This window comes from Pinus tabuliformis, chromosome 5_2, assembly GCF_031772625.1.
Source record: "Pinus tabuliformis cultivar Carrire ecotype Pingquan chromosome 5_2, CPIR1, whole genome shotgun sequence".
NCBI classification, from domain to species: Eukaryota; Viridiplantae; Streptophyta; class Pinopsida; order Pinales; family Pinaceae; genus Pinus; species Pinus tabuliformis.
In genome coordinates this window covers 908,593,337-908,619,211 of record NC_142306.1, presented here as the reverse complement: position 1 = coordinate 908,619,211, position 25,875 = coordinate 908,593,337, and the positions used below count along the sequence as shown (strand labels likewise).

The window sequence follows — 25,875 nt, the reverse complement described above, 5'->3', positions numbered from 1 at the left end:
CAACATGTTCAGTTAGATAATTTTTAAATGCAATATGCCATTAATTTATACCTGCATTATCTGTTTCCTTAATTCTCCGTAAATATATAAACCCTGCAGTGCTCAATTTATTCGTTGCTCTAATCTCTATAAATTGATTTTAAAATATAATGGTGGCTTAAATTTGTTATGAATATAATTCATAACAAGTAAAATAAATAAAATAAATATAAATAGTAAATAATCAAATATTGATTAGGTTAAATAGTCATTACGTTAAGTGAAAACGCATGTCTAAAAGACATGCCCAGTCACGAAAGGACACCTGCTTAGGTATATATATGCGGGTCCTCATTGTAACAATCATCACATATACATTTTTATATAATAAATTACTATTACAAATACCTCTAGTGTATTTTTAACATTTAAGTCAACAAACTATCAGTTTTGATGCTTTAGTGGTATCAACGCCATGGCACATAATATAATCATGCATGTCTTTGAACGTTGTTTGCCACACAATGTGTCATTACGTTCATGTCCCGAATGTGTTGAGCAATTTAATAAAATTCAAGAAGTATTTCAATGATTAGAAAAATGATGTGCAGAAGTTAAAGCATGTCGAAAGGAAATCAATAGTAAGAAAGATGATAGCGACAATGAAGAAACAAAACAAGGTGAAGCAGGAGAAGAAGATTTTGATCAGAATGTTGATAATGAAAATGAAGATGTAATAGATAGTGATATCGATCAAGATGATGATCTAGATGAAGGTGACAATGGATATAATTAAATAACAAGGTCAGGAAGCTCATCTGGGATAGTTGAAAATGAAGAGGAATCTGAAGGAGTGATGTCAAATGCATCCAAAGTGGGTCCACCAAATGTGCAAAGACAATCTAGATATCATAATTACGAGAGTAATAATGAAGATGATGTGGATGAGGATTATCTTGAGAAAAAAGAAGATGAACAATATCATAACAATGAGGAAAATGTTGAAGAAGACATTGATGATTCTGAAGATGGCAAGCCTTTAAGTCATGAAGTGTCTATATTGCCAAAGGGAGCTACGAAAACCACATTGGCCAGAGATTCAAAAAAAAAGTTGCAATTTGATGCCTACTAACAAATTTATTCGGCCTAAAGAATCTATGCAAACAAAATCTGCAAAGTCTGAGAATGAACTAGAGTTAACCCTAAATGCTAGATCATATACTAAAGAAAACGAGAGCCACACGAACTGGCCAATTCTGCTACTGTGCATGGAGCATGTCTTCAAGGAGCAGAACACATGGGATGCTTATTTTCTCATTGAAGGTTTTTTCTATCTTGTGACTGAAAGAATCATCGCCATTGAAAAGCAAAAGACATGCCCTAATGGTTTGAAAGAAGCCATAGCAAGTTTAATTTTTGCTACACCGAGGCATGCAGACTTGCCAGAGCTTCAAGAAGTTAGTTCAAAATTCTCCGCAAAGTATGGTCCTGAGTTCACTACGACTACAGTTGAGCTACGTCTTGACAATGGGGTTAACAGGCAGATCATTGAGAAATTATCAACCAGAGCACCGAGCACAGAGATAAAATTATGTCTTTTGAAAGAAATTGCTGCTGAAATTGGAGTTGAATGGAATTTTGAGAACACTGAGAAGGAAATGCTCAAACCGGCAGAAGACTCTTACTGGATGGACCAAAGCACTTCTTTGCAGGAAGCCAGTTAAACCTGAAGCCTCCATATGGTACAAGGGACAGTTTAATGCCAGAATATGCCAAAGTTAGCATTGAATCAACTAAAAGACCTCCAAATAAAATGGACTCACAACCCACTTTTGTTTCACATTCACCCCAGTTTTGCACCCATCTAGCATGCCTTTAACTTCATCCTCCTACCCATCACATCTTAAGCAGCACGGCCTGCCACAGAGGTCACAACATACTCAAACACAACAACAGTCACTTCCCATGGCACCACAACAGCAACTCCATCAGTTGCAGGAGCAACATTCTCAACAATATCAACATCAACGTGTACCACAACCTTTGCACAGTGTGCAACAACAACAATAGATTCCCCGAACACCAGGGCTGACAATTCAAAAGACCCCCACATCAGCAGCAGCCCAACCTTCTAGTACGCTGGCATCGAGAAATACAATCCCAGCTTGAAGTCATGATCAAGCAGTTGAAACAAGTAGTCGGATACTTGGCAAGAGAAGCATCCGAGAGTTAGTTGCCCAGATTGACCCTAGTGAAAAGCTAGATTCTGAAGTTGAAGATATTCTTATAGAGGTAGCAGAAGATTTTGTTGATAAAGTGACCAACTTTGCTTGTTGTTTGCCAAAACATTGAAAATTGGAAACACTTGAACCCAAGGATATATTACTACATTTAGAAAGAAATTGGAATATGACAACTCCCGGCTTTGCTGGTTATGAATATAGGATCTACAAGAGGCCAGAACCTTCTCGTTCTTGCCTGGGAAAATTACCTATTTGCTGCCCATGCTGCTGTGACACCTGCTATCAGAACAGTTCCCATGAAAAACCCACCTATCTGTCACCCAACCTGACCCGTCCACTCAGTCAGTCATTAGTCTTGGCCACACCCCAGAGTGTGTTGACGACACCCGCAGCGCTGTTGACCCTGGACAGTCGACAATCCAACTCCTTCCCTTCCAATTGCTGCGACCTGAGTATGACTGCTACCACATCAGCACAACATTTCTGTTGATTCTTCTCCTGTAAATTCTCTGCCCGCGGAGTGTGTCATTTCGTTCAGCGGATGTATCATTTCGGTCAGCAGAGTGTGTCATTTCGGTCAACAGATGTATCATTCGGTCAACGGAGTGTGTCATTTCGTGGCTCATACAACATTAATAGAGTAATACAAACAAATTTAATATATATATATATATATATATATATATATTATTAATTAAGAAAACAATTATTTAAAAAAAGAGTAATTAAAAAAAATAATAATAATAGAGTTATTAAAAAAAACAAAAATTTAAAAATTAAAGTCATTAAAAAGAAAAATCCAAGAGAATATTATTGATGAGCTATAAGACGAGAGGATGGCCAAAATATACACATCGAGACGACAAAAACTAAGTGAAGGAAATTTGTAGCATTAAAGCTTTGAGGACAAAGCTTTTGAAAGAAGGGGCTATGTCATGAATATAATTCATAACAAGTAAAATAAATAAAATAAATGTAAATAGTAAATAATGGAATATTGATTAGGTTAAATAGTCATTACGTTAAGTGAAAACGCATGTCTTAAAGACATGCCCAGTCACGAAAGGACACCTGCTTAGGTATATATATGCGGGTCCTCATTGTAACAATAATCACATATACATTTTTATATAATAACTTATTATTACAAATACCTCTAGTGTATTTTTAACATTTAAGTCAACAAGCTATCAGTTTTGATGCTTCAAAATCTCTATAAATTGATTTTAAAACATTTATATAATAAGAAATTATTTTTTTTATTATTAAAATTATTTTATATTTAATATAAAATTTTAAAATTTTGTTTACTATATAAGGAATGTTTGTAATACATGTATCCTTTTTATAATAAAAATAAAATGTTTATTAAATAAAAAACAATGCCTACTATATTTAAAAAACAAAAATAGGTACACATAATTGGTTAGTTTTAATTAAAGGGCATTATAAAACATGTTTCATTGAATTTTGAATGTTATTCTAAACTAATTTTAATTATTATTGAATGGATATTATTAATATCTTTAATATTATTATATTAAAAGTTAGTTTTAGAATTTTTAAAAATATAAGAATTTTAAATTATATAATTATTTTTATTTTTTATTTTTTATTTTTTATTATATAATATTGCCGCTCCCTTTAAGCTGTTTCTTGTAAATTTTGGGGAAACTTCCAGCTGTTCCTGACACCCATACCCAAGTTCCTAACGTTCCCCATTCCAGAAACTTGTGCAACATAGCTATTTATGCTTCCATGGTGATTGGATTGTTCCATCTGTCTGCAGAAAGAGTTATGTAGTATTTAAATTTTGTGCTATTGTAGTCCTAGTACTACATGTGTATGACAGGATGCATGTGCATTTATTTTTCTGATTACTTTCATTTTTCTGTTTTCATGGCATATCAGCTTGCTGTATGTATCAATAAGAAAATTATGGAGCACAAAAAACATGGTAAACGCAATAAAGACAAAGACTCTGACCAAAAAGAGGATGCAAAGGTTTGTAGATAATGGTGTATGTTATGCAATACTACTTGAAATGTTGTTGAAAACTGTCTAAATTCAGTATTGTAATTTCGTTCTTATTTTGCATGAACTTCTTTCAATGTCTGCTAGCAATTATGGTTTATTATCTGATGTTGTTCTACTACAATGATGCAGCAGGTAGAGGTCAAACCATTGGAAAGGAATGCTGCAAGAAAGGATAATTCTCACGATATACTTCATAAAGAACGTGGCAGGTGAAATATACAAGTGAGAATAATTTTTGTTGCTTTATTTGTTTCAGTTTTCTCTGGACTCATGTGCTTCATATACGAGTCTTATTTAAAATCTTTGCCTCATGATTTGGGGATAGACAAATGAAGGTAATCTCTTTTCAAGAGGCTAATTGCTTTTCCATGAACTGAGTTTACAATGCAGTGAGTGTACAAAAAGCTCCTACTTTCAAGCTGAACAAAGGTTTTAATTCTTGTACAACTATGGAAAAAATCACTGGAATTTGCTGATTTTCCATATTTTTCTGATTTACCCCTCCTGCTTGACCTTAATTTGCCAATTCATTTTGATTTTTTCCTGATTTTCTGATTTGTTGACCTCCAAGTTATTCCTGAGTCTGATTTTTCCACTTTGAGTTTTACTGGCTTCTGAAATTTCTTCTCTAATGTTACAGCTGGGATATCTTTGATCTTGTGAAGTTTGTAAATTATTTTGCTTGTTCAACACTAGACATTTATACATGTTCTTTTGTGAACATGACTAACAGAAACAGCCTCTATCATTTTGAAAACCAGGAAATTGTCTTCCATATGCACATGTATTGATTGTATCATTGTGAGGCTTGGGAGACTATATCTGGTTGCTTCCTGTTGTAAATGGAAGGAGCTCCGGCATTTTTGTAGCTTTGTGGCTCAAATAGGACATTCTTAATATGCAGTAGCTCCAGAAAATTATTTTCTTTGATTTATGTGAAAAGGAATCAATGTGTGGGGAGATTCTTAATTTCTTACGAAACATAACATCATTGAATTTGGCTTCGTGAATTCTTCTAGTTTAATATTATCATTTCATGCACCAGGAACTCTTGGCAGTGTGCCAATAATTTTATTCAAATACTATATTAATAGAGACAACTTATTTTCTTAAATGAGGTTAAAATTTGTTTACAGCTTCAGGCCTGCTGAAGGTGTGAAAGATATTGGGAATTCTGAGGCATCAATGTCTTACTTGGATAACCATAATGAAGCTACACGATCTGATTCTGAAAATCGATCTTTGCATCAAGGACGAAGGGGCTCAGTTGGACCAGCCAGAGATCTGATGTTGTTGAAGACCTGCCAGAAGATGCATGTTCCTTTTACTCAGGTCTTATAGCACTAACCATGCTGAAGAGTTCAAATGTTGGAGCTTTAGAACATGGACAGATAACCTTTTGAATATAAATTTCAATATGTATAGGCCATAAGAAATAACAAGTATTTCAAATCTTGTTATCATGACAACATCATGCAGTAGAGTTAAAATTTTTATTATGGTTACTGCAGGATATACCGATAATGACACAGGATATGCATGAAGAACGACAACAGGCAATTGAAGCCCTCAGTGATTCCCTTGATGTAAGTTTGTAAGATGCGTCACTGGAAGTACTGTAATTTTTCAACAATTTTCTGAGCTGTTGAATAAAATTTTCAGTGGGGATTTCTGTCAAATAGTTGGGAGACACACTGGTGTAGATGCACTTTAATTCAAATAACATGCACAGTGACCATTACATACATGTAATTACTTCATAACAACCATATATGATTTATATTAAGCCCAGAAATACACTTAATATTGATACAAGTCTGATTAGTGACAAAAATAAGCATGAACGGCAACAATATTAACTCAATATCACAAGGAAATGAGTTCTGGAAAGTTCAAAGTCTTTGGATGAATTTGCAGCTGGTTTACAGCCAGAATGGAACAGTTGCACCTACAAACATAGTTTATCAGTCCAGCCTCTTGCTTGAGTCAGTAATGGTACCTCCAACCACACAGCCCAGAAATTGTTGATTTTGGGTAGCATCGGATGTGCTTTAGCTCCAAAATTTTGTGGAGGGGCTAGAACACATGAGATCTCCAAGAACCAGAAATCATTTGAAGAAATTCCACCCGGATGAGGAGTTATTAAAATAATTAATATTTTTAATGGGTTCCTAAGTCTAAACTTAGTAAAATAAAAATATTAATGGGTATTAATAAAAATATGGGTGAGAAACTTCTAAGTGACGAGGATCAAGTATGTTTTAATCTTAGCTGTTGATTAGGGATTTAATCTCGATCATTGATTTATCAACAGGAAAAGTATAAAAGGAGGCTTGAGGGCCAGTTGGAGATAAACTTGAGAGATCAGCCAGTTTGATTTTTCTGGGGCGTAGTTTGCTGAGAAAATCGAATAAGTGATCTATTACAATGAGAGGGGTAGTTCAGTAGAGGGATTTCAGTCCAAGGCCGAGAATACATAGCAGAGAGGCAGAGAAGCACCAGGAGATACAACATAGAGGGAGAGCTCTGACGCAGTGACACAGAGGGAGAGCTCTGACACAATGACGCAGTGTCGCAGTGATGCAGAGGGAGAGCTTTGACGTTGAGGGAGAGCTCTGACGTAGTGGAGGCTAAGGGTTCTCAGTGACACAACTCCTAGAGGAGGTGACACAGTTCCAGCGCAGAGCTTGGAGCAGCCATCGCTGCCCAGCGTTGGGAACAACGCAGTCAGCTGTGGGGTTTGTTCATTTGTCTCCGGATAGAGGTACTTTTGCTCGGTTTATTCTCTGTTGGGTGAGCCAGATTTGACACCCTAGTTGTATTCAGAAATCTGCTTAATAATAAAAACCCTCTATATGCTGCACTGGTTTTCCCAAATTGGGTTTTTCCAGGGACGATTGTCCAAAAATAACGGTGTCCTTTGTGTATTTGTCTCATTCTATTTCAGTTCATGATCTGTATGTATGTGTAGTCTACAATAGTGTTTTCATCACTATTTAAATAATTAAATAACTTGTTGAATGTAAACATAAGTAGGAGATGATAAATCAATGATTGTAGCATGATTTTTGATGTGTAGATTCAGAAATTTTCACAGAAATTGCCTTTGATACAAACCAATGATTGCAGTAGGATTTGTGATGTGTAGATTCAGAAATTTTCATAGAAATTACCTTTGATATGGTGCGCAACCCCAGAAGCAATACTTGCAATAGCTCGAGTATACACAGAGAGAAATTTGTCCTCCTTTTAGTGTCTCTCCACAGTACACTTGGTCAACAACAGGAATGGAGATTCGACCCTCCTTTGTGAGTAAAATTGGTCACTGTAAACACAGAACTCGACCTCTTTAGCTACAACAAAACTCGTCCTTGAGGTTTAGCTACTCGTCCCCTCTCTACAGTGTATTGAGCCAGCTGGTAAAGGTATACATTTGTCCTCTCTCTGGCAGTGAACCTATCCAAGACACCAGGAAACTTGACCAACAAATGATGAGTAACTTGGCCCTGAGATTTATGGCCAACCCAACCAGCTTAGTTGGGCCCAAACGCCAATTGAGAATAGTGAAGGAAATCAACCTTATTTAAGAGAGGAATCTGACCCATAAACTTCAGCCAACAATGGTGCTTGGTTCTCCAAAATGGTTCAAGAACTCGTTTCCTTTAGCAGTATGAAGCCTTTGACACAAAACCCTCTTTAATTCACTAAATCGGCCCACTGAAATGATATTGTAGCAGAGACTCTTCATGGTTTCTTCCAATCTATCAAGAAATATGATAAACACAATATCATAGGATAAAATCAACTGGTAAAAGCTCTTTACATCTATATTTTCTGAAAATCTTTTTCTCCATGGAAGCACAATGGTGAAATCTATGTGATCTCACTCTTGGAACCAATTATGGTGTTTAATTTCAACACCAATGCTAGCTATGGTGGCCAGAGTTTCTCAAAACCTAAGCTTCTCTCCCAAAGATACTCAAGGGCTCTTTTTTTCCAAAAAATCAAGTGAAAGAATGAGGAGTCTCCTCACTTTTTCTCTTTTATAAACTTGTGGCCACTTTTTCCGCCACTTTACCCTTTTAATCTTTTATAAAGTTACTTTATAATTTTTTCACTTTATAAAATTAAAGTTATTTTTCACTTGCCTAGGAAGTGTCTCCCTTTTCACCCCTTAGACTTTTATAATGTTTTCCTAGGTGAATCAAGTCCCCTTATTAAATTTTCCTTGCCTTAGCCTACGAGAACCATGTTAGGCTAGCAGACTCTGTCATATGCTTCCTAAGTGGTCGGGGACATTACAAAATTAACTTTACACTTGTAATACACTTCTATATTTGTTTTGACTAATAGATTCTTATGTGATCTGAAGCATGGATTAACCTTAAATTTTGAATATGATGACGTGTTAAGAGAAAACAGAAAAAAGCCAAATGTTTTGGCATCTTTGTACATATATGATCTTTCACATTTTGGCCTGATAGGATATCAATACATGAGAACCTGTTTTCTTTGCTTATTTCTCTATAGGCCGCATCCATATCAGCTGTGTTATTGGCTTTATTGAAATGACTTCCACTCTCTGTAATCTATTTGTTAAAAACTGGTTTAGTCAATTTGGTTCACATAATAAATATCCAAAATAAATGAGATAATGTAAAAAATTCCATGAGGATTAAAATATTGTATGATCCAAGAGTCCTTATATATACTTCAAAGATTAAAGTGGTCCACCGGGATGTCCTTATATTGTTGTTCATGAGATCCCTCCATATTCATCATTCATGGTTGCATAATCATGACCCTAGGGGCATCTCATCTATTGAGGAATTCTTTGATGGATTTCTTAGACATTTTCAAGTGTGCCCTTCAATAAACATTCAAGAGGAAGCCTTCATCAAGAATCATAGTGACCTTGGGAATCTAGATGATGAGCAGGAAGGAGGGTCCTCCCTGGGTCCACATGACGAAAAGGGTGATGAAGATAATTTTCAGAACACGTGTGATAGGGAGGATGAGTCTATGGAAAGTGAAGTTGAGGTTAACCCTACCTTTTCCAAGGATACTATTTCTGATAATCCACTCTTTGAAGACCTTGGAGAAGGTGACCTTGTAACCCCTTCAAACATTGATATCAGTGATTACTTACATATTGAAGAAGGGAAATGGGAGGGAATCGTTTTGACAAGGTCCCTATCTATGACACTGACAATGAGGATATCAATAGGACCCTTGCCCTTCTTCGCAATCCTAGGGTTGTAGTTGACTTGCATATGGACCCTTTCCTCAACCCCTCTTGTAGTAAAGAATCCTTTGGCTCGCTTGAATATGATCATCATGAGCAACCGGCTTGTTATGTATTCCCATCCCATCAGTGTCCCATTCTGTCCAAACATGACCGTCCGTAGGGTGGCCATAAAGCGCGATATGAATGATAAGGACCATGATGGGGACGATATGCCTGAAGTTGCCATCCATCGTTGGTTTATGAGCTTGATTGTTGATATCTCTATCTTTTGGTTGGAAGAAAGGATCCTATGGAGTAGACTACATCCTTTTGTTCCCTCTTCCCTCGTGATACTCTGTGTGGTCATTCTGTTTTCCCACTTTCCTCCCTTGTGACCTTCCATATAGCCATTCCTGCCCTTGCATTTGGATCTATTGCATGAGTGAGCAGAGGGGTAGTTGTTCTCATATTGATTAGATGATATGTTGGTTGCATTGGGTCTATGATTACACTTAGTATTTGTATGATGTAATATGCATATTAGAGTAGGATGCATTGCATGTTGATTTTCACATTAGAACTAATATCATATTCTTTTAGCATGCTAGATTAGGTGCATTTAGAATTAAAAATTTTATTTCTCTTTTATTTTTATGGCCTAACAAAAGCATGGGCAATCATAAGACACCGCAAAAACATGTTGCCTCATGTGTTTGGTTTTTGATGTGCAGGTAACAAGTTTGTGGTCCCAAGAGATTGTTGGTGTTCTCATGACCTCCCCATTCGAGTAAATCCTTGCACTCTATTGAGAGATCATGTCCCAGTTGGAGCCAGATGTTACCCACCACCAGTGGGTGACACCTATAGGAGAAATTTTCTCCTAGATTGTCTTCAGTTGGTAGCCAACAACCCCTTGTAACCACCAGATAGTTTGATGTGCCACCATCTATGCCACCTGAGTCGACCATTATGTGCCCTCGCCCATCTGTTATGATTGTATGTGTTGTCGCTTTTTCTAGCACCTGTAGCAACAGTGCTATAAGAGATATAGAAAGCTTCCTAGAGACGGCCTTTGGGTTGATTGTAGGCTAGTGCCTAGGACATCTTAAAGAGAGGAGTGTTTTGGAAGATTATCAATGGGGCTTTCTACTGCACTCCAATTGTCATGTAGTTTGAAAAGATAAAAAGGGGGGCTTGGTTCAATAGGCCTTCATTAAGGTAAACTCAAGTCAATACATGGATCCAAATTCTCAGGGGGTAAAAGGGAACAATCTCAAAGGGAAATGTTTGGTTCTGGTGGTCGACACACAACAATAAGCAACTTAAAATTGGCGTTGTAGTAAAGGTGAAGCAGAGGAGAGAAAGGAAGGAAATAGTTGCATAGGGTTGTAAACAAGACATAATATTAAGCAACAATATTCCGAAAGAAAGGTGAAGCGGAGGAGAGAAAGGAAGGAAATAGATGCATAGGGTTGTAAACAAGACATAATCCTAAGCAACAATATTCCGACAGAAGGATGGAAGGCAAAAGAGATGGAATGATGGGAATTGCGGAGCACAAATTAAGGTTTCATGCCATATACCTCATGGGTACATTTATCACCAAACAAGATAAGTAAATCTATGCTCATACAGGTACTGCAGGTTAATCGAATAGCACAAGTAAATCTATAATTACTACAGGTACTGTAGGCTATTGAATAACACAAGTAAATCTGTAATTACCACATGTATTGTTACTACTTAGAAGCATACATATAACCATGAGAGAATGAGACCAACAACTTCATTACACAATTTCAGTAGAAGAAAAACATAAATGAAATGAGATTTACAGAGGGGAAAACATACTGCATATTGCCATGATTGGAATCACCAAAGGGTTTCATTAATCTTCAAAATGAGTCCCATCCACCAGTCCATTTACATTCAACAATTTATAGCTCAAGTCTCTCATGGATAGGCAATTAGAACCAAAGTGGAATCATAGAATTTGGACCACTGCGTGTGCAGAATTCCGGAACCTGCTTTAAGTGTTTCTTCCCTCTTTTTATAAGGAGAGGGAGAGCTTGAAAAATAGTTACAAAAATATCTCAGCTAGAGCTCCAACTGTCTGATTGACTAGCTGTCTCAGCGTATGAGAGCTCTGCTGGCCAAATGATTACAATCAGGATTTGATTCCTTTCTTGAAATACAACAATTGCAGAATAAAATAAAAAGGAAAAAACTGAATGATGAGGGGCGGAAAATATCTCCACGCCATTCCTGTTATGGCCTCTGCTCAGGCCACGTCTCTGCCTCAATGTGCCTTTCTTGCTGCTCGCTCGGTTTCAGTCGCTTTCACCTTAACCACTTGAATTCCCACCTTTGGAGCTAGTCGCTAATTAACTGTGGTGGCCTTGGTGGTGTCGCGGAATCACGACTGCTGACTCATCCATCTCTTTAGACTTCCCTGTATTACACTATCAGAGCTTGATATGCCCATTAGTGTCGCCACAATGCAATATCAGAGAAGTCCCATATCACAAACTTCATAGGGGTACGACATTCAAATCGACCGATTGCCGATAGCTCTCCGTGCTTTGCCTCTTCCTGCACCCTTGGTTCTTTGAGTTCCCATTGACCGTGGGCCAACCCTTATATCGGAGCTCCCTTATCGGTGATTTCTAATCGAGGATTTAACTTGGAGTTGCGACATTTCAATTTCGTTGATCGCCGATCGCCGAGTAGCCCTCTGTGTTCAGTCTTAGCCCTTGGTTCCTCGGCTCTTTATGTGACCGCAGTCCAGCCCTCTTATCGGAGCCCCTTTATCGCACTTTCCTATGTGTGCACTGCGTTACAAAGTGGCGATAAGCCTCAACCTCCGATTTACGATTGCCGATGTGATTTCATCAATGCCAAGTGGCACTTCCTGAGTGGTGACACGTATCACCCGGATATGCTCCCATAGGACCCTTGAAAATGCCAGATCTGCTTGCCACGTGTCCTCTATACTGCCACATCATGATGACGTCAGATGCCATGTGGCTTTATCAGGATCAATAGTATTCTGTCACATGGCCCTCTAAAGGAGAGAGAAAAGGCCCGCCTGCCCTTGGTTTTTTGCTGAAATCCTTTGTAAATAGTTTTTGGCCTTTCCCAGTGATTTACACTGTCGGCTCAAATGTCGACACTTTTAATCGCAATTGGAACTTTGGAAGGGTGTCATTTGTTTTATTGCTGATTGTGATTTGTGACATGTCTTGTGCTGTTGCAATCGCCGATTCACCTCTGACCATAGATTGTCGATATGCTATGTGCCATGGACCTCCAGTCGTTATTGTGTGAGCCCGCCGATACAGGACCTCCGATATATCGAACATCTGACATGTGATGCACCGATATGTCATGCTGCTTTGAGTGTGATCGCCGATCTGCGATTGCCATGGACCTTCGATCGCCGATATACACTGTACTGTGGATCTCTGACAATTGCGGTCATGGATATGTGGGATTGCTGGAACCTCCGATCTATTGCTTTATATTTCCGTTGTGCAAAGTAGTTTATGGTTGAGATTCTTGGTTTGGTGAAGTCAGTGATTTTAAGACTCTAACCTAGACCTAACGTCGTGGAAATTCAACAATGCTAGGCTCACTTGAAAAGCGCTGTGGCTAGTCGAACTATGGAGAGCTCTATTATAGCTATGTTGCACATAGAGAAGACTCTCATTCCAAGTCTGTGGATGCTTGGAGTTGTACATGTGTAGTATGTGCACTATCATCCTGTTGACGACCTCTGTTTGGCCACCAGTCCGGGGGTGGAATGCCCTCAACTTTGGGAGCTTGGTGTCCAACAACGACCAGAGACTCGACTAGAATGTGCTCAGGTACCTTTTGTCCCCATCTGCTATAATGGTATGTGGGATCCCAAAATGCACCCACACTCGTTCGAAGAAGAGTTTGGCTGTGTCTTCTGCTGTGATATTCTTCTTGCAAGCAACTAATATAGCCATCTTAGAAAATCTATCAACGACCACAAATACATAGTCATTACCATGCTTGGTAGAAGGAAAGCCAAACATATAATCCATGGAAATGGACTCCTAATGTTGGCTAGGAGTAGGCAGAGGAGCATATAGGCGTTACTTCTTAATGGTTGGCTTGGTGATGACATAGGTAGTGTAAGATTTGATATATTTTCCAACTTCTTGTCATCGTTTTGGCCAATAAAAATTCTTCTGCAGTATTGCCACTATTTTGTCCCCACCAAAATGTCCTGCGACTCAATTGTAGTGTGCCTCCCAAATCAGTTGGCAAGCTCGCTTGAAGGAACACAAAGGTGCTCCAGGTAGCATAACAATGTGTCCTGGAGGTGGAAGTTTGTTACTTGATTGCCATCCATCAACATCTGGTATGTGGTGGTGAATTCTAGATCATTTTTGTACAACTGCGACCATCCAGAATTCTTGTGCCCACAAGAGTTGAGAATAGTGGTCAGGACTCATTACCACAAATGGGGGTCGACTGAGGCAATTTGCAACGTTATTGGTGCTACCCTTCTTGTATTTAATGTTCAAATGAAATTGTTGCAGATATGTGGACCATTTCTAATGGTGATCATTCTGCAACTTACCTTGTGTCTGTATAAACTGAAGAGGTTAGTGATTTGTGTGGATGATCGTCTCCTTCCCCATAATGTAATGTTTCCATTGCTGGCAAGCCTGTACAATGGAATACATCTCCTTATCATAAGTGGGATATTTCCAAATTGTATCAGAGTGTCTCATTGTGATAGGTCATCAAATGTCCTTGCTGAGTGAGAACTGCGCCAATAGCATAGTCGGTGGCGTCTATCTCAATTTCAAATGGTTTTCGCAAGTTTGGCAATGTGAGTACTGGTGAAGAGCAAAGGCAGTGTTTCGGCTGAACAAATGCCTTATGTTGGGACTTAGACCAGAAAAACTTTGCTTTCGCTTGGCCCCCTTGCACTGGTCAAGAAGGTCATCAATCTGTGGGATTGGATACCTGTTCCTGATATTGATTTTATTCAGTGCTCGATAATCAATGTGGAGTCTCTAGGTCCCATACTTCTTCTGTACGAGTACAATTAGGCTCCCACGAGGTGAGGAACTTGGTCGAATGTGCCCTTTTTGTAGAAAATCCTAGATTTGCCGCTTGATTTCTTTGTTTTCCAGAAGAGAGCGACGATATATTGTCCCATTGGATAGAGGTGTTCTGAGAGTCAGATTGATTGAATGCTTGACCTGACAGTGCAAAAGGTACCCCTGTGGGTGAGGAGAACATGTCCCTGTACTCTTCTATGACCTTATGAACTTGCTTTCGCTGCGCAAAGGAACCCTTTTGGGGGGCCATGGATGTGGCCACGATCTTCCCCTTACTTTGAGAGAAAATAAAAAGGAAAACAAATTTCTTGATATTGGAGATGATCTTATTGCATTGTTTAGTAGAGATGAAAGAAATGACAGTAGGCAAGGCTACCTCTGTTATCATGTATGCTTTTCTGCTCAAAGTAATAATAACCGTGGAAGGTCAAGACTCATACACAATATGACTCTTCCACAAGTATGGTTCGCCTAATAAAACATCACAAACTTCAAGAGAAGCAACATAACACAACACTTTGTCCATGAAGGGCTTGATGTTGTAGGGAAGGCGACACTGCTGGCTGATGCGAAGATCTCATTCTTGGTGGAGCCACTCGATGGTGTATGGCTGCGGGTGTGCTGTGGTTGGTAGGCCAAACCGCTTAACGACCTTTGTTAATATGAGGTTCTTTTGGCTCCCATTGTCGATAATTAATTGTAGTGGGGAACCCTTCACCCACATCTATGAGTGGAAGAGATGCTCCCCCTCCTCTAGATCTTCGGGCTCAATCTTCAGGACCTTGGTGGTGGCAACACTGGCACTGGGTTTTGCATGAATAATCTACTTCCCCTTGTTGGCTTCTGGCTTAGAGTCGGAACATGCATTTGACTCTGAAGCTTTTAGCTAGGCCACCAATGGCTGTTTGGCGCGACACTCATTTGTGTTGTGTGTGGGGCTCTTGTGGAACTCACACCACTTTCTTGTGTCCTCTTTTGTCTTTGTGGTGTTATTCTTTGCTTGTGGCTTGGATGGGGTTGTCTAGGGTCACTCCACCTTGGCTTTGTCCCTTGTTCTGTAGTTTGGAGGTATCTTTTCCCTGCTTTGGATTTGCAAATCCAAATTCTTGCTAGTTCTATTTAAATTTCTGCGCGACCTTGACACTCATCTGTGTTGTGGGTGGGGCTCTTGTGGAACTCACACCACTTTCCTGTGTCCTTCTTCATCTTCGTGGTGTTATTCTTTGCTTGTGGTTTCAATGGGGTTGTCTAGGGTCACTCTATCTTGGCTCTATCCTTTGTTTTTCAGTTTGGAGGTGCCTTCTACTTGCTTTGGATTTGCAGATCTAAAGTCTTGCTTCTTCTGTTTAAATTTCTGAGCGATCTTGACAAAATATTGGTACGCTCCGCCAAGGGAGGAGATGTCCTGGAACTCCATTTCTACTTGGATGTATTTGTGGTAATATCCATGGTACTTGAGGACCAGATGCTGCTTAAAATACTTGATACCCAACTTCGTACATAGGGTATGAAAAATATTGTTGAACTTTGACACATCTTGGTCCCTTTCTTGCTGTAGTGTGGTCCATTTTATGTACTTATCTTCATAGCACTCGACAGGGTAATGTTGTTCCTTGACGTCATCTCGGAAAGACTTCCAAGAGGGTGTGGTTGAAAGTAGTGAGGGTTCCTCGTGGTCCCTCTGCTCATAGTAAATTTCCCTCTAGTCCTTGACATGGGGGTGGGGGTCAGGGGGGGGGGGCTTTGGGGAGTGCAAAAGTAATCTTTTCCCTATCGGAAAAATTATGGACCGATAAGTATCCTTCCAGTGGATTTAACCATTTATCTAGAGCATCTACGTCTATCTGACCTTCAAATATAGGAATGTCAATGTTAACTTGTAACTTAAAGGGGGCGACCCCTTTGAAGTGACTGTTGGATGAAGACGCTTCGCCTGCTGATACCTACCGAAGGATTTGGGAAAAATTATCCATTGTCTCGTTCCTTTGTTGCTTGAGAACTTCTTTGAGCAACAATTTGAAAGGATCTCCTGCTCCCTTACCTTTCTTTTCTTTTGCCATGGGAGACTATCGGGGTTGGCGAAGCCGACATTGCAAGGGTTCAACTAGTGCAAGTTCCAACTCTTTATACCCCGACCTCCTTGGGGACATGCACAGAAAAACAAAGAAAGAGCAAACCGCTATGATACCACTGATTCAGACTTTACAAGGAACAAAATGAAAAACAAATTTAAACCAAAACACAGAGATGCAACAAAACAAAACTTCAATTAATAAATAACAACTGCTGAAAACTGTTTACATGAAGGAGGGAAACAAACTAGCTCGGGCGATGGTATCTTATCTCTGAGAAAAGATGTGATGGTTACATGACTTTTGAACTCGGTTACAATGAGGCTCTCAAGCCTTTTTATCATTAAGAAATAGTGTTAAATCTTAAATTTCCAAAAACCGAACCCTAGGAGATGAAGCGCTAAAAGCTTGTGGGTGTCGCTGGGGTTAGTTGGAACATTAACTTCCTAGGGTTGTAAGTTTGCCATATGATCTTTGTTTGGCGCCCACGATCGCTGTTAGAAAGGTCTATTCGAAGACAACAACTTTCAATTGCAAATGTTCGCTGTAGGCTACATGTTTGCTCATTTCCCCAAAAATCATTGTTTTGGGCCTCAAAATGGCTGCAATAGTTTAGGACCCAAAAAACTGCAAAAATAGAAAACTGCCGAAATAGGAAATTGTGTTGCAAATTAGGAAACTGAAAGGAAACAATGTTAGGGGTCCGAGTGGAATAGGCCAGTGACCACCAATATCCACCTAGATCATCATTGTTCTATATAATTGACTGTAAAACCAATTTAGCGAGGACAACAATTTGAATTGTTTATTGTAGGTACTCTATAGGTGCTTAAGCACTCCTAGAGGTTAGTCTAGGGGGTGGAGAGGTTAGAGGTTTATTGTAGAGGCCTTTGGGACCTCCCCTCTTCCAAAATATGACTGAAATATCAATTTCCAGATGGCTGAAAATTAAATTTCAGATTTTTGGGTTAAAAGTAAATTTGTTTATGTGCCTAGAAAATTTCATATTTAAAATTTCCAATTAAAATCGGCTGTAAAGTGAAATAAAGTGACTCTAAATAATAAAAATGTAAGTTTGAAAACAATTAGAGTTATATGCCAAGTTTGTTAATTTTTCATAGTGTTTAATGTTGTTATAATCACTTAAAATTTATTTCTTCCAATTTCAATCACCCTAGTAATAGTTAAGCAATTATAGATAGAACAATAATCAATATATAGACAATAGAAGATGGCCAAGCACAATGAGATATAGAGATTTGTTTTAAGACCAGGGAAAAACCCCACAAGGGGGTATTTCCCCTAATAAATTCTTCTTCTTTAATTAGTTAATCATTGTTCAGCACGAGATACATCTGTCCAATAGTACATCCATAAACCAGTTAAAGTCAATGTTTTGACACTCCAAGTCAACCAATCCAATATCGATCATTGAAGAGAGATAAAGTCAAATATGGTAAAATAGATCAGTCTACAATAGAGGGCCGAAATTCTGGCCCGAGAAATTCAATCAACCATAGTCAACAACCTACCAAGTTAATGGTCGAACCTGCCTAGAAAAGTGTTGGAAAATGTAGAGTGGTAGCTTGTAATGTCATAAGTTTCTTTTTTGTGCTTAAAATTTACTATATTTTGAAGTTTTTTTGTATTTTGGCGAGTCTTATACGAGTCTTATAAGGGTCGTTCCCGAGTCTTATACGAGTCGACAAGTCAATAGCGTGACGAGTCTTATACGAGTACAAGTCGTGCAACATTGGCCGAAATAATGCCCTGAGAAGTTCGTTTAACCACAGTTGATAGTCTACCAAGTCAATGGTCAGACCTGCCCAGAAAAGTTCGGTCAACCTAGCGTATAATTTAGACTTCCTTTCGTAGTCCAACTTAGTCAAAACAGATTCAAAACTTTGGTCAAAATGCTTGCGGTCAAACTCTAGACAGAACCTGCAGTCAATGGCCTAGAACATAGATGAAAATTCGGTGGTCAAATAGAGTCAGACCCTTCTGCAATTTTTGTCCCCTAACCATAGAGAACATCTTGGTCAAAAAGAAGTAGAAAAGCCCAAGTCAATGGTGGTCAACGCAGCCCAAAAGAGTCCAAAACAGAAAAGTCAACTTTGGTCAAACAGATCTCTCTCTCCTCCGTCGCACGTGTGAAGTTTCCTGCGATTTTCAGACCGAATCAAGTGTGATGTGATGCTCCAAATGATGGTCAACAAAGTTGTATTTGTAAGGTGTTTAGGAGATGGCTTTTCACTTGTGGGGCTAACATGAACTTCTTTAGGTTGACTTGTCAAACTTGTAAATGTGGGTTAACTTTATTAATTTATCAATGGAAATTTTGACTGAGGCTGCCATTACAAGCTTGTAGAATTTGCTGTTAATGAGTGTAACTTGCAGATCCAGTGAGGTACAACCTTGGAGATCTATAGATCTGCAATGTAGTTGGCTATATACAAGTGTAAAATATAGAGAAATGATGACTTGTATCAAATCTTCTATAGAAATAGCAATTTGGCACTTCATCTTAAGATTTACGCTTGCTAATGTGATGTAACAATAAAAACCAACAAATAATGGTCTATTTCTAACTATAGAAGATAAAAAGAGGGTTTAAATAATTTTTTGAAAATTTGTGGTTGTTATGATGATACCTGTGCCCTTGGAGTTTTAGTTCTTGCTGAAGTGTGAAGTAACTTGTCTCTTAAGTTGCTATGGATGGTGTTGTCGCACAAAATGTATAAGCACCACAACAACGACTCAGATCGGGGCTTGTCACCCTGATCCCAAATTTCTCCGTTTAAGCTGTCTCCCTACAACAAACTAAGGGGGTAGACCCTACGGAAATGGAATGAAGGAGAACTAGTTGGAAACTAGCTAGTTCGAGAGACATAGTGAAGCGACCAAGTACTTGATCTAAATTTAGCAAGATTTATAGGATTTGATTAGATTTTAAGCAATTGATGCCAGTGCTCTAGGAGTCAACTATCTTGCGAGGAAACTTAGGATCAAGTAATTGATTTGCCACTGTTGCTTGGATGAATGACTCTTATATGAAGTTTATATCCTAAAACTAATATGAAATGCAAGAATCTTGGTTAATTTTAGTTAAATGCCTATCTAAGTTTTAGCCCTTGGATCTTTTCTATATTGAGTTCGATTTCGTAGTAATTGGGAGAGAGAAGATAAGGTGAAGCACACTAAAGTGTGATTAATGATACCTTTCATGAACATCTAACATACCCAGTGCCTCAGACGCTGCAGAGCGCTGTGGCTCTGACGACTACAAGGTCATCGTTTTAAGTACTATTGAAAACAGGCTTCTCAAGCAAAGATGGATGGGTACCTATCTCTCTATCGACAGAACTTATGCTTGGAAGTAAATTTTAGCTATGCAAAACTAACTTAATATGCAAACGCACGAGATGATTAGAAGATGAGATGAAGTTAGATTCAAGGATGAAAAATGCTTATGCTACGATCTGATTCAAAGTTACATATCAAAGCCCTTAATTGTCAAAATGAATGCTCACTTCACTAGACAAAGATTGAAAGATAAACTTTTTAGTAATATCACTATTAAACCACAAGCTTACTTCGAACCTTTTAGATTCTTTGAAATGCAATTATAGTTCAAAGAGAACAAAAGCGTCTTCACAAATTAATATCAGATGCTCAAAAAATACTCGGTCTATGAAACAAAAGATATGCAATTTATCACAATTCCATGATAGAGTACTTAATTTTCATAATTGGTTTTTATGACAGCAGTAAGAAAAACTTTATGATAGCAGCAATATGACAATGAAAACAGTAAGCTATCAATGCTATTTTTATGGCAAAAATTTACCGAAAATTTTCCAAACTTGCCCACATGAATTATCAAAAATTTTTAGCCTGTTATGATGTGATTTCCAGAATTATATGAGATCCGATATACTTATTACAACCAACAATGAAAACATGAAATAGGCCTAATGATAAATGCCCGACTCAAGAAATTAATTCCTTAATGTATTAGACAACTTAGGCACTGATTTTAGGCTAATCCACATGAAAATATGCCATTGTTATATTTCAGACTTCAGAAATAGAATTATTCAGAGATAACAGTCACCCAAAATGTAGATTTAGGCCAAATTTTTGATACACATTAAACATAAATGACTTATTAATGTATTTAACAATTTTTTTAGTTAATTTCAAACCACTTAGATGTGTTTTTCTCCACTACTAGAAAGCTATATGACTGCTGCAGCCAACAATGAGGAAAAATAGGGTTTAGAGCAATGTGGAAAAAGTCGAAGTCGGGATTAAATCAACAAGGGTCCAGAAGTTGAAAAAGTCGTTAAAGTTGGGAGTTTTTTGAAAAAGTTGGCAAAAAGTCGGCAAAATTAAAAAAATACAAAAATATTCAGTTTTTAAAAATCTAGACTTTTTTCAATAAAATCCAGGGTTTTTCAATAAAATCCTGATTTTTCAAAAAAAAAAATCATTAAAGAAACTATCTCATTCACGATTTTTTGGAAGAAGTCCCGATTTAATCGCGACTTTTTCAATTTAATCTTGACTTTTTCAACTAGGAAAAAATCGGCAAAAAATCGACCAACCAAAAAAATAGCATTTTGGGGATTTAATCCCGATTTTTTCCCAACCATTTCAACAATGGTAACTTTAGAGATCAAACCCTTAGGGCCTAGGCCTTGAAGATCACTTGCCCAAGTTGCCAAAAAAATTTCAATACTTGAAACACAAATTTTTACCAATTTTTCTGCAAAAAACTACTAATGATCAGCGTAAAAAATTTAAATATTCATATAAAAAATGGAGCAAGGGGAATCTAAGGCCAATGAGGGCTAGCACTAGGCCCAATAGGGCTAGCGTTGGGCTAGGGGAAGGCAAATCTGGGCTTAGGAGCCCCAAAACTTGAAACCCTTGTTTTGAAAAAATATTTTGTTTCAGAATTTCAAATTTATTGCAAAAAATTTAATGGATGGCCTTGCAAAAATATTTGGGACAAGATCTTGCCCTCCAGGGTCTAGATATGTTCAAATCCCCCAAATCTCCTTGAAAAAATCTCAGATCTGAAGATTTCCTTAGCTGATTTCTCAGATCTATTCCTGCAAACAATCTTTGAGCCCAAATCTGAAGATTTCCTTGACTGATTTCTTAGATCTATTCCTGCAAACAATCTTTGAAGCCAAATCTGAAGATTTCCTTGACTGATTTCTTAGATCTATTCCTGCAAACAATCTTTGAGCCCAGATCTCGCCCTCCAGGGTTTAGATCTAGCTCAAATTTGAAGATTTTCTTGGCTGATTTTCAAATTTATACCTGCACAGGCAAAAATTGAAATGCCCAAGACCCAATATATACAAAAATAGAGAAAATCCCAAAAACCCAAATGTTAGAATTCAAAATTATGTTACACAAATCTCAGATCTACGCAAATAAATTACAAATCTATACAAATAATTTACAGATCTATACAAATAATTTACAGATCTATCAGATCTGAAGAGTACGAGTCCAACTTCGCTCCTAGATTTGATAATCTAAGGCTCTCGATAGCCAGATCTGTCAATTTATCCACAAAATATTTAAAAGATTTTGAAATTCTAGAGAGGTACTAGCCCAAAAACATCCTGCAGAAAAAATTATCGTTAGATAAATCCTGGAGCTTATATGAACTAGACTCTTCAGAAAATATGTGTTGAGAGTTGGCTAGTCCAACCGATGACTATCCTCAAACGCTCAATGAGAACTTGAAAGATCTTCTGCAAACACGAGATCAACTATCAAATCAAGTAGAGAAATAGAATAACAATAAAATTCTGAAGAAATAGAGATACCTACTAATTCAATCAAAATTAAAAATGTTACCCTAGATCCAACAAACTGAATAAGATACGTGTATTTAGATTATTCTAAGAGAGCTATTGATTAATAGTTTTCACATAATATTAAGCAAAAATTAAAATAATGTTAACATATATTCATGAAGAGGAACACCACAACACGTTCAAACCCCCAAAGACTTTTGCATTAATTACAAAAAAGTATACAAGAGAGCTTGAGAGCTTAGTGCACAATTCAAAGATCAGATGAATTGGTTGATAAATGACTTCCTATTTAAAGATAAATCTTCCAACGACTAGTTCGAGCGATCCTCGTCAAAACAATCTCAACCGTTGATGAAAGTTAAAATTTCTTTTAATTTCATCCGTTGAAATATTTAAATATTTGGGGAAATTCGAAATTTTTAATTAAATGCTTTTTAATTAACTCAAAAATAAATTTTTTGAGTTAGTTTCCCAAAAAAATTGACTTTGACTTAACCCCCAAGGATCAAGGGTTTAAAATTTAGCAAAATAATTAATTTACCTTAGTTCTAGGACTTTTTAAAATTTAATTTTTTAGGACCGACGAATTTTGCCTTTAGAGAATTTAAATTTACCTAGGACCCAGAATTAATTAAATTTTTGGCTTAGGATTTTAATTAGTTTTTGGCTAGAAAATTTAATTAATTAACCTATGAGGGGATAAATTATTTTTCCAACCCTCAAGACACTTTACATCATGTTTTTCATATTTTTACATCATAAGGGGGAAAACTTATTTGTAATAGACCCTCACTGATTACCACTTCTGTGACACAAATATAATCTAGCAGACCAAGTAATTTGTAATAAAATAGTCTAACCAAATAGCTAGGATTATTCCCAAATTATTTTTACATAGACTCGATCTAGAAAACTAGGACTCGCCTAAGATCCTAGTGACAAAATCCATTCCAACATTGGGGTAAGACTTGAGAGGAAATCTCTGCTGACTGTCCGAGAATGGATCAGTGAGACAAAAAACCTCCCAGAATGGAAATCATTACTAGAAAGGTAGATTTACCTAGGTTGTTATATACATGACACTGTTTTGTTGAGATTATTTACATCATATACATGCAGAATGGGTTTACATTATAACATTATGATAACGCTGATGATAATAACTGGATGGCACAGACACATCGATCAGACGATATCCCTTTTGCGAAAAAGGGGGTGTACTGCTATGGGGTCGTTGACACGGACTGGTCAACAGATGGCTTTAATCAAGAGAGTGGGTTGGTCCTTGCGAAAACCCCCACTGTGGCTTAATTTTCTTGAAAATGTTCAAACTTCCTAAGGGGTGGCCTTTCTTACAAGTGACATCTCCAACTCCCGTCCTTTGTGTGCCATAAAATGCGAAATCATAAAATTAATGAAGCTGTCTCTTGAAGTAGTTGAAAACCTTGGATTCATTCTACCCACAAAACCAAAAAAGGAAACAAGTGGGGTTCTCCCCTAGTCATCTTCTTCCACGTAGCTATTTAACTCCTCAATGTCAAAGGATTTTAGTCTTAGGATAATTTTACTTATTAAAAAAAATTATTAGAATAAAAGTGCTCAATACACAGCTTCAGAATAAAGCCTTCAGTAAATGTTCTCATTATAGATTGGCATTTGACCCTGGTTCAGGCTCAGTTCTATTACTACTTGTTAAACCATTCTAGTGTAGGTTGACATGTCCTTAGGTTCTAAAATGTCATTTTGGATTCAACAGTCATCAGCATTTAAATATCGGGTAAAGTCAATTTGCTTAGTTTGGGATGTAAAAGTCTTGTATAGTAATTATAACTCGCTAATTAAGTCTGTAGCCTGCATATCTCACATTATATTTTGTCGGACACACTTTTAGCTTATGTAGTTTGAAACTTTGATTTATGTTGTGCTCTTAAACAAAATTTAGAAGTGCTTTATGAATGCTCTTATTCATTAGAGATGGTCAGCGTAGAATGCTTTTATCATTTCCAACCATTGAGATATTTCACTTTATTCAAATTTCATTCAATTCGTAATCCTTTTGCCATTTTTTTCTTGCATTTATATTTCTATTCATTTTTTTTTGGAATTGGAAAGTCCGATGTTATACAGAACTGCCCAAGCATTCTTAAATATACAATGTGCAATTTGAAGTTCCATGAAAACTAATCTATCATTCCTGTTATTTTACTACAGGGGAAAAATTTACATGCTCAACTAGAAAAAGAAATTCTAGCCTCAGGTAAACAATAATATCTGTTCCTGATTGAGAGACTTTATTTTTTATTTGTTTTCTGGGTTGGAATATATAGTATATTTCTTTTTTATATTGCCTTCTCCTAAAATCTGGAACTTGGTTCATTAGTGGCTGAATATCGATTAAAATATCATTTTCTTGACTGAACATGAGGGTGAAAAATTCCAAATTCTGAAATAGTATTTTTCACTCCTGTTTGTCATTACTTCAGCAAGGAAAACACATTAATTCTTTTTTCTCTTTAATTTTAAAAATGTAGGAAAACATTCTTTTTATGATAAAAGCAGGTGCATTTTGACACCTCATTGGTGTAGTAGAATCATATCAAAGCTATAAGTAATAGCAATAGTAAACTCAGTGCCTAGTGGGTTTCTACTTGTGATGATTTTACTCATCCAATATTACTTTCTGGTCATCTATAATAGGGTTCCACCCATCTCTTTAATTGTTATGCTCTTAACCTGCAAGACGATACCGGAATACAAAATATGCGAAGAAATATACCCAGAACATAGAATAGTGAGAAACAACAGCGAGTATTTTATTATTCAGAAAGCAATGTTCACTTGCCTCTTCAAAGGGGCAACCTCCAATAGAGCAAAGCGCGATTACAAAATAAGACACGATGCTCTTCGCAAGGAGTCTCTATCTTTTATATATGACTCATACATGTAATACCATGGATCAATACCATGGTTCTTATCAATGCCATCTATCTAATACCATGGCCCATTTGCAACTAACTGTGGTCCCGTCACCAATTCCGGGCTAACCACTTACAATTATTAATATGGGCTTTATTGACTCCTTACTTAACTATAACTATGACTCGATCCTACTACATAAATAAGGGGGTTAGGGTGGGACCCTAACATGCCCTCCCCCTTAAGAATAGCCTTGTCCTCAAGGCTGAAGCTGCGGAAACTGTTGAAGAATAGTGGCTGGTTCCCAGGTTGCATCTTCCAGAGAGGTGTCTTTCCACTTGACGAGGACTTCCCTGATCATGCGGCCACGCAGGTGCCGTTCTCGTGTGTCTAGGACCTGTTCAGGTTGGAGCCAGATTGACCCTTCTTCATCCAATTCAGGTAGACTGGTTTGAATTC

At 37.5% G+C, this 25,875-nt stretch overlaps 1 protein-coding gene across 7 annotated transcripts in view; it reads left to right on the top strand.

Moving 5' to 3' along the window:
* LOC149162252 (uncharacterized) overlaps positions 1-25,875 on the top strand; it is a 304,337-nt gene that overhangs the window by 125,874 nt on the left and 152,588 nt on the right. For 6 of the 7 annotated variants that reach the window (XM_089437182.1, XM_089437180.1, XM_089437179.1 and 3 more), the window contains exons 14-18: positions 4,134-4,226; positions 4,389-4,468; positions 5,396-5,591; positions 5,771-5,845; positions 24,712-24,757. In XM_089437182.1, coding sequence (XP_089293308.1) covers positions 4,134-4,226; positions 4,389-4,468; positions 5,396-5,591; positions 5,771-5,845; positions 24,712-24,757 — 490 coding nt within the window. The remainder of the gene's footprint in view (positions 1-4,133; positions 4,227-4,388; positions 4,469-5,395; positions 5,592-5,770; positions 5,846-24,711; positions 24,758-25,875) is intronic. The other variant, XM_089437178.1, reaches the window with a different exon arrangement.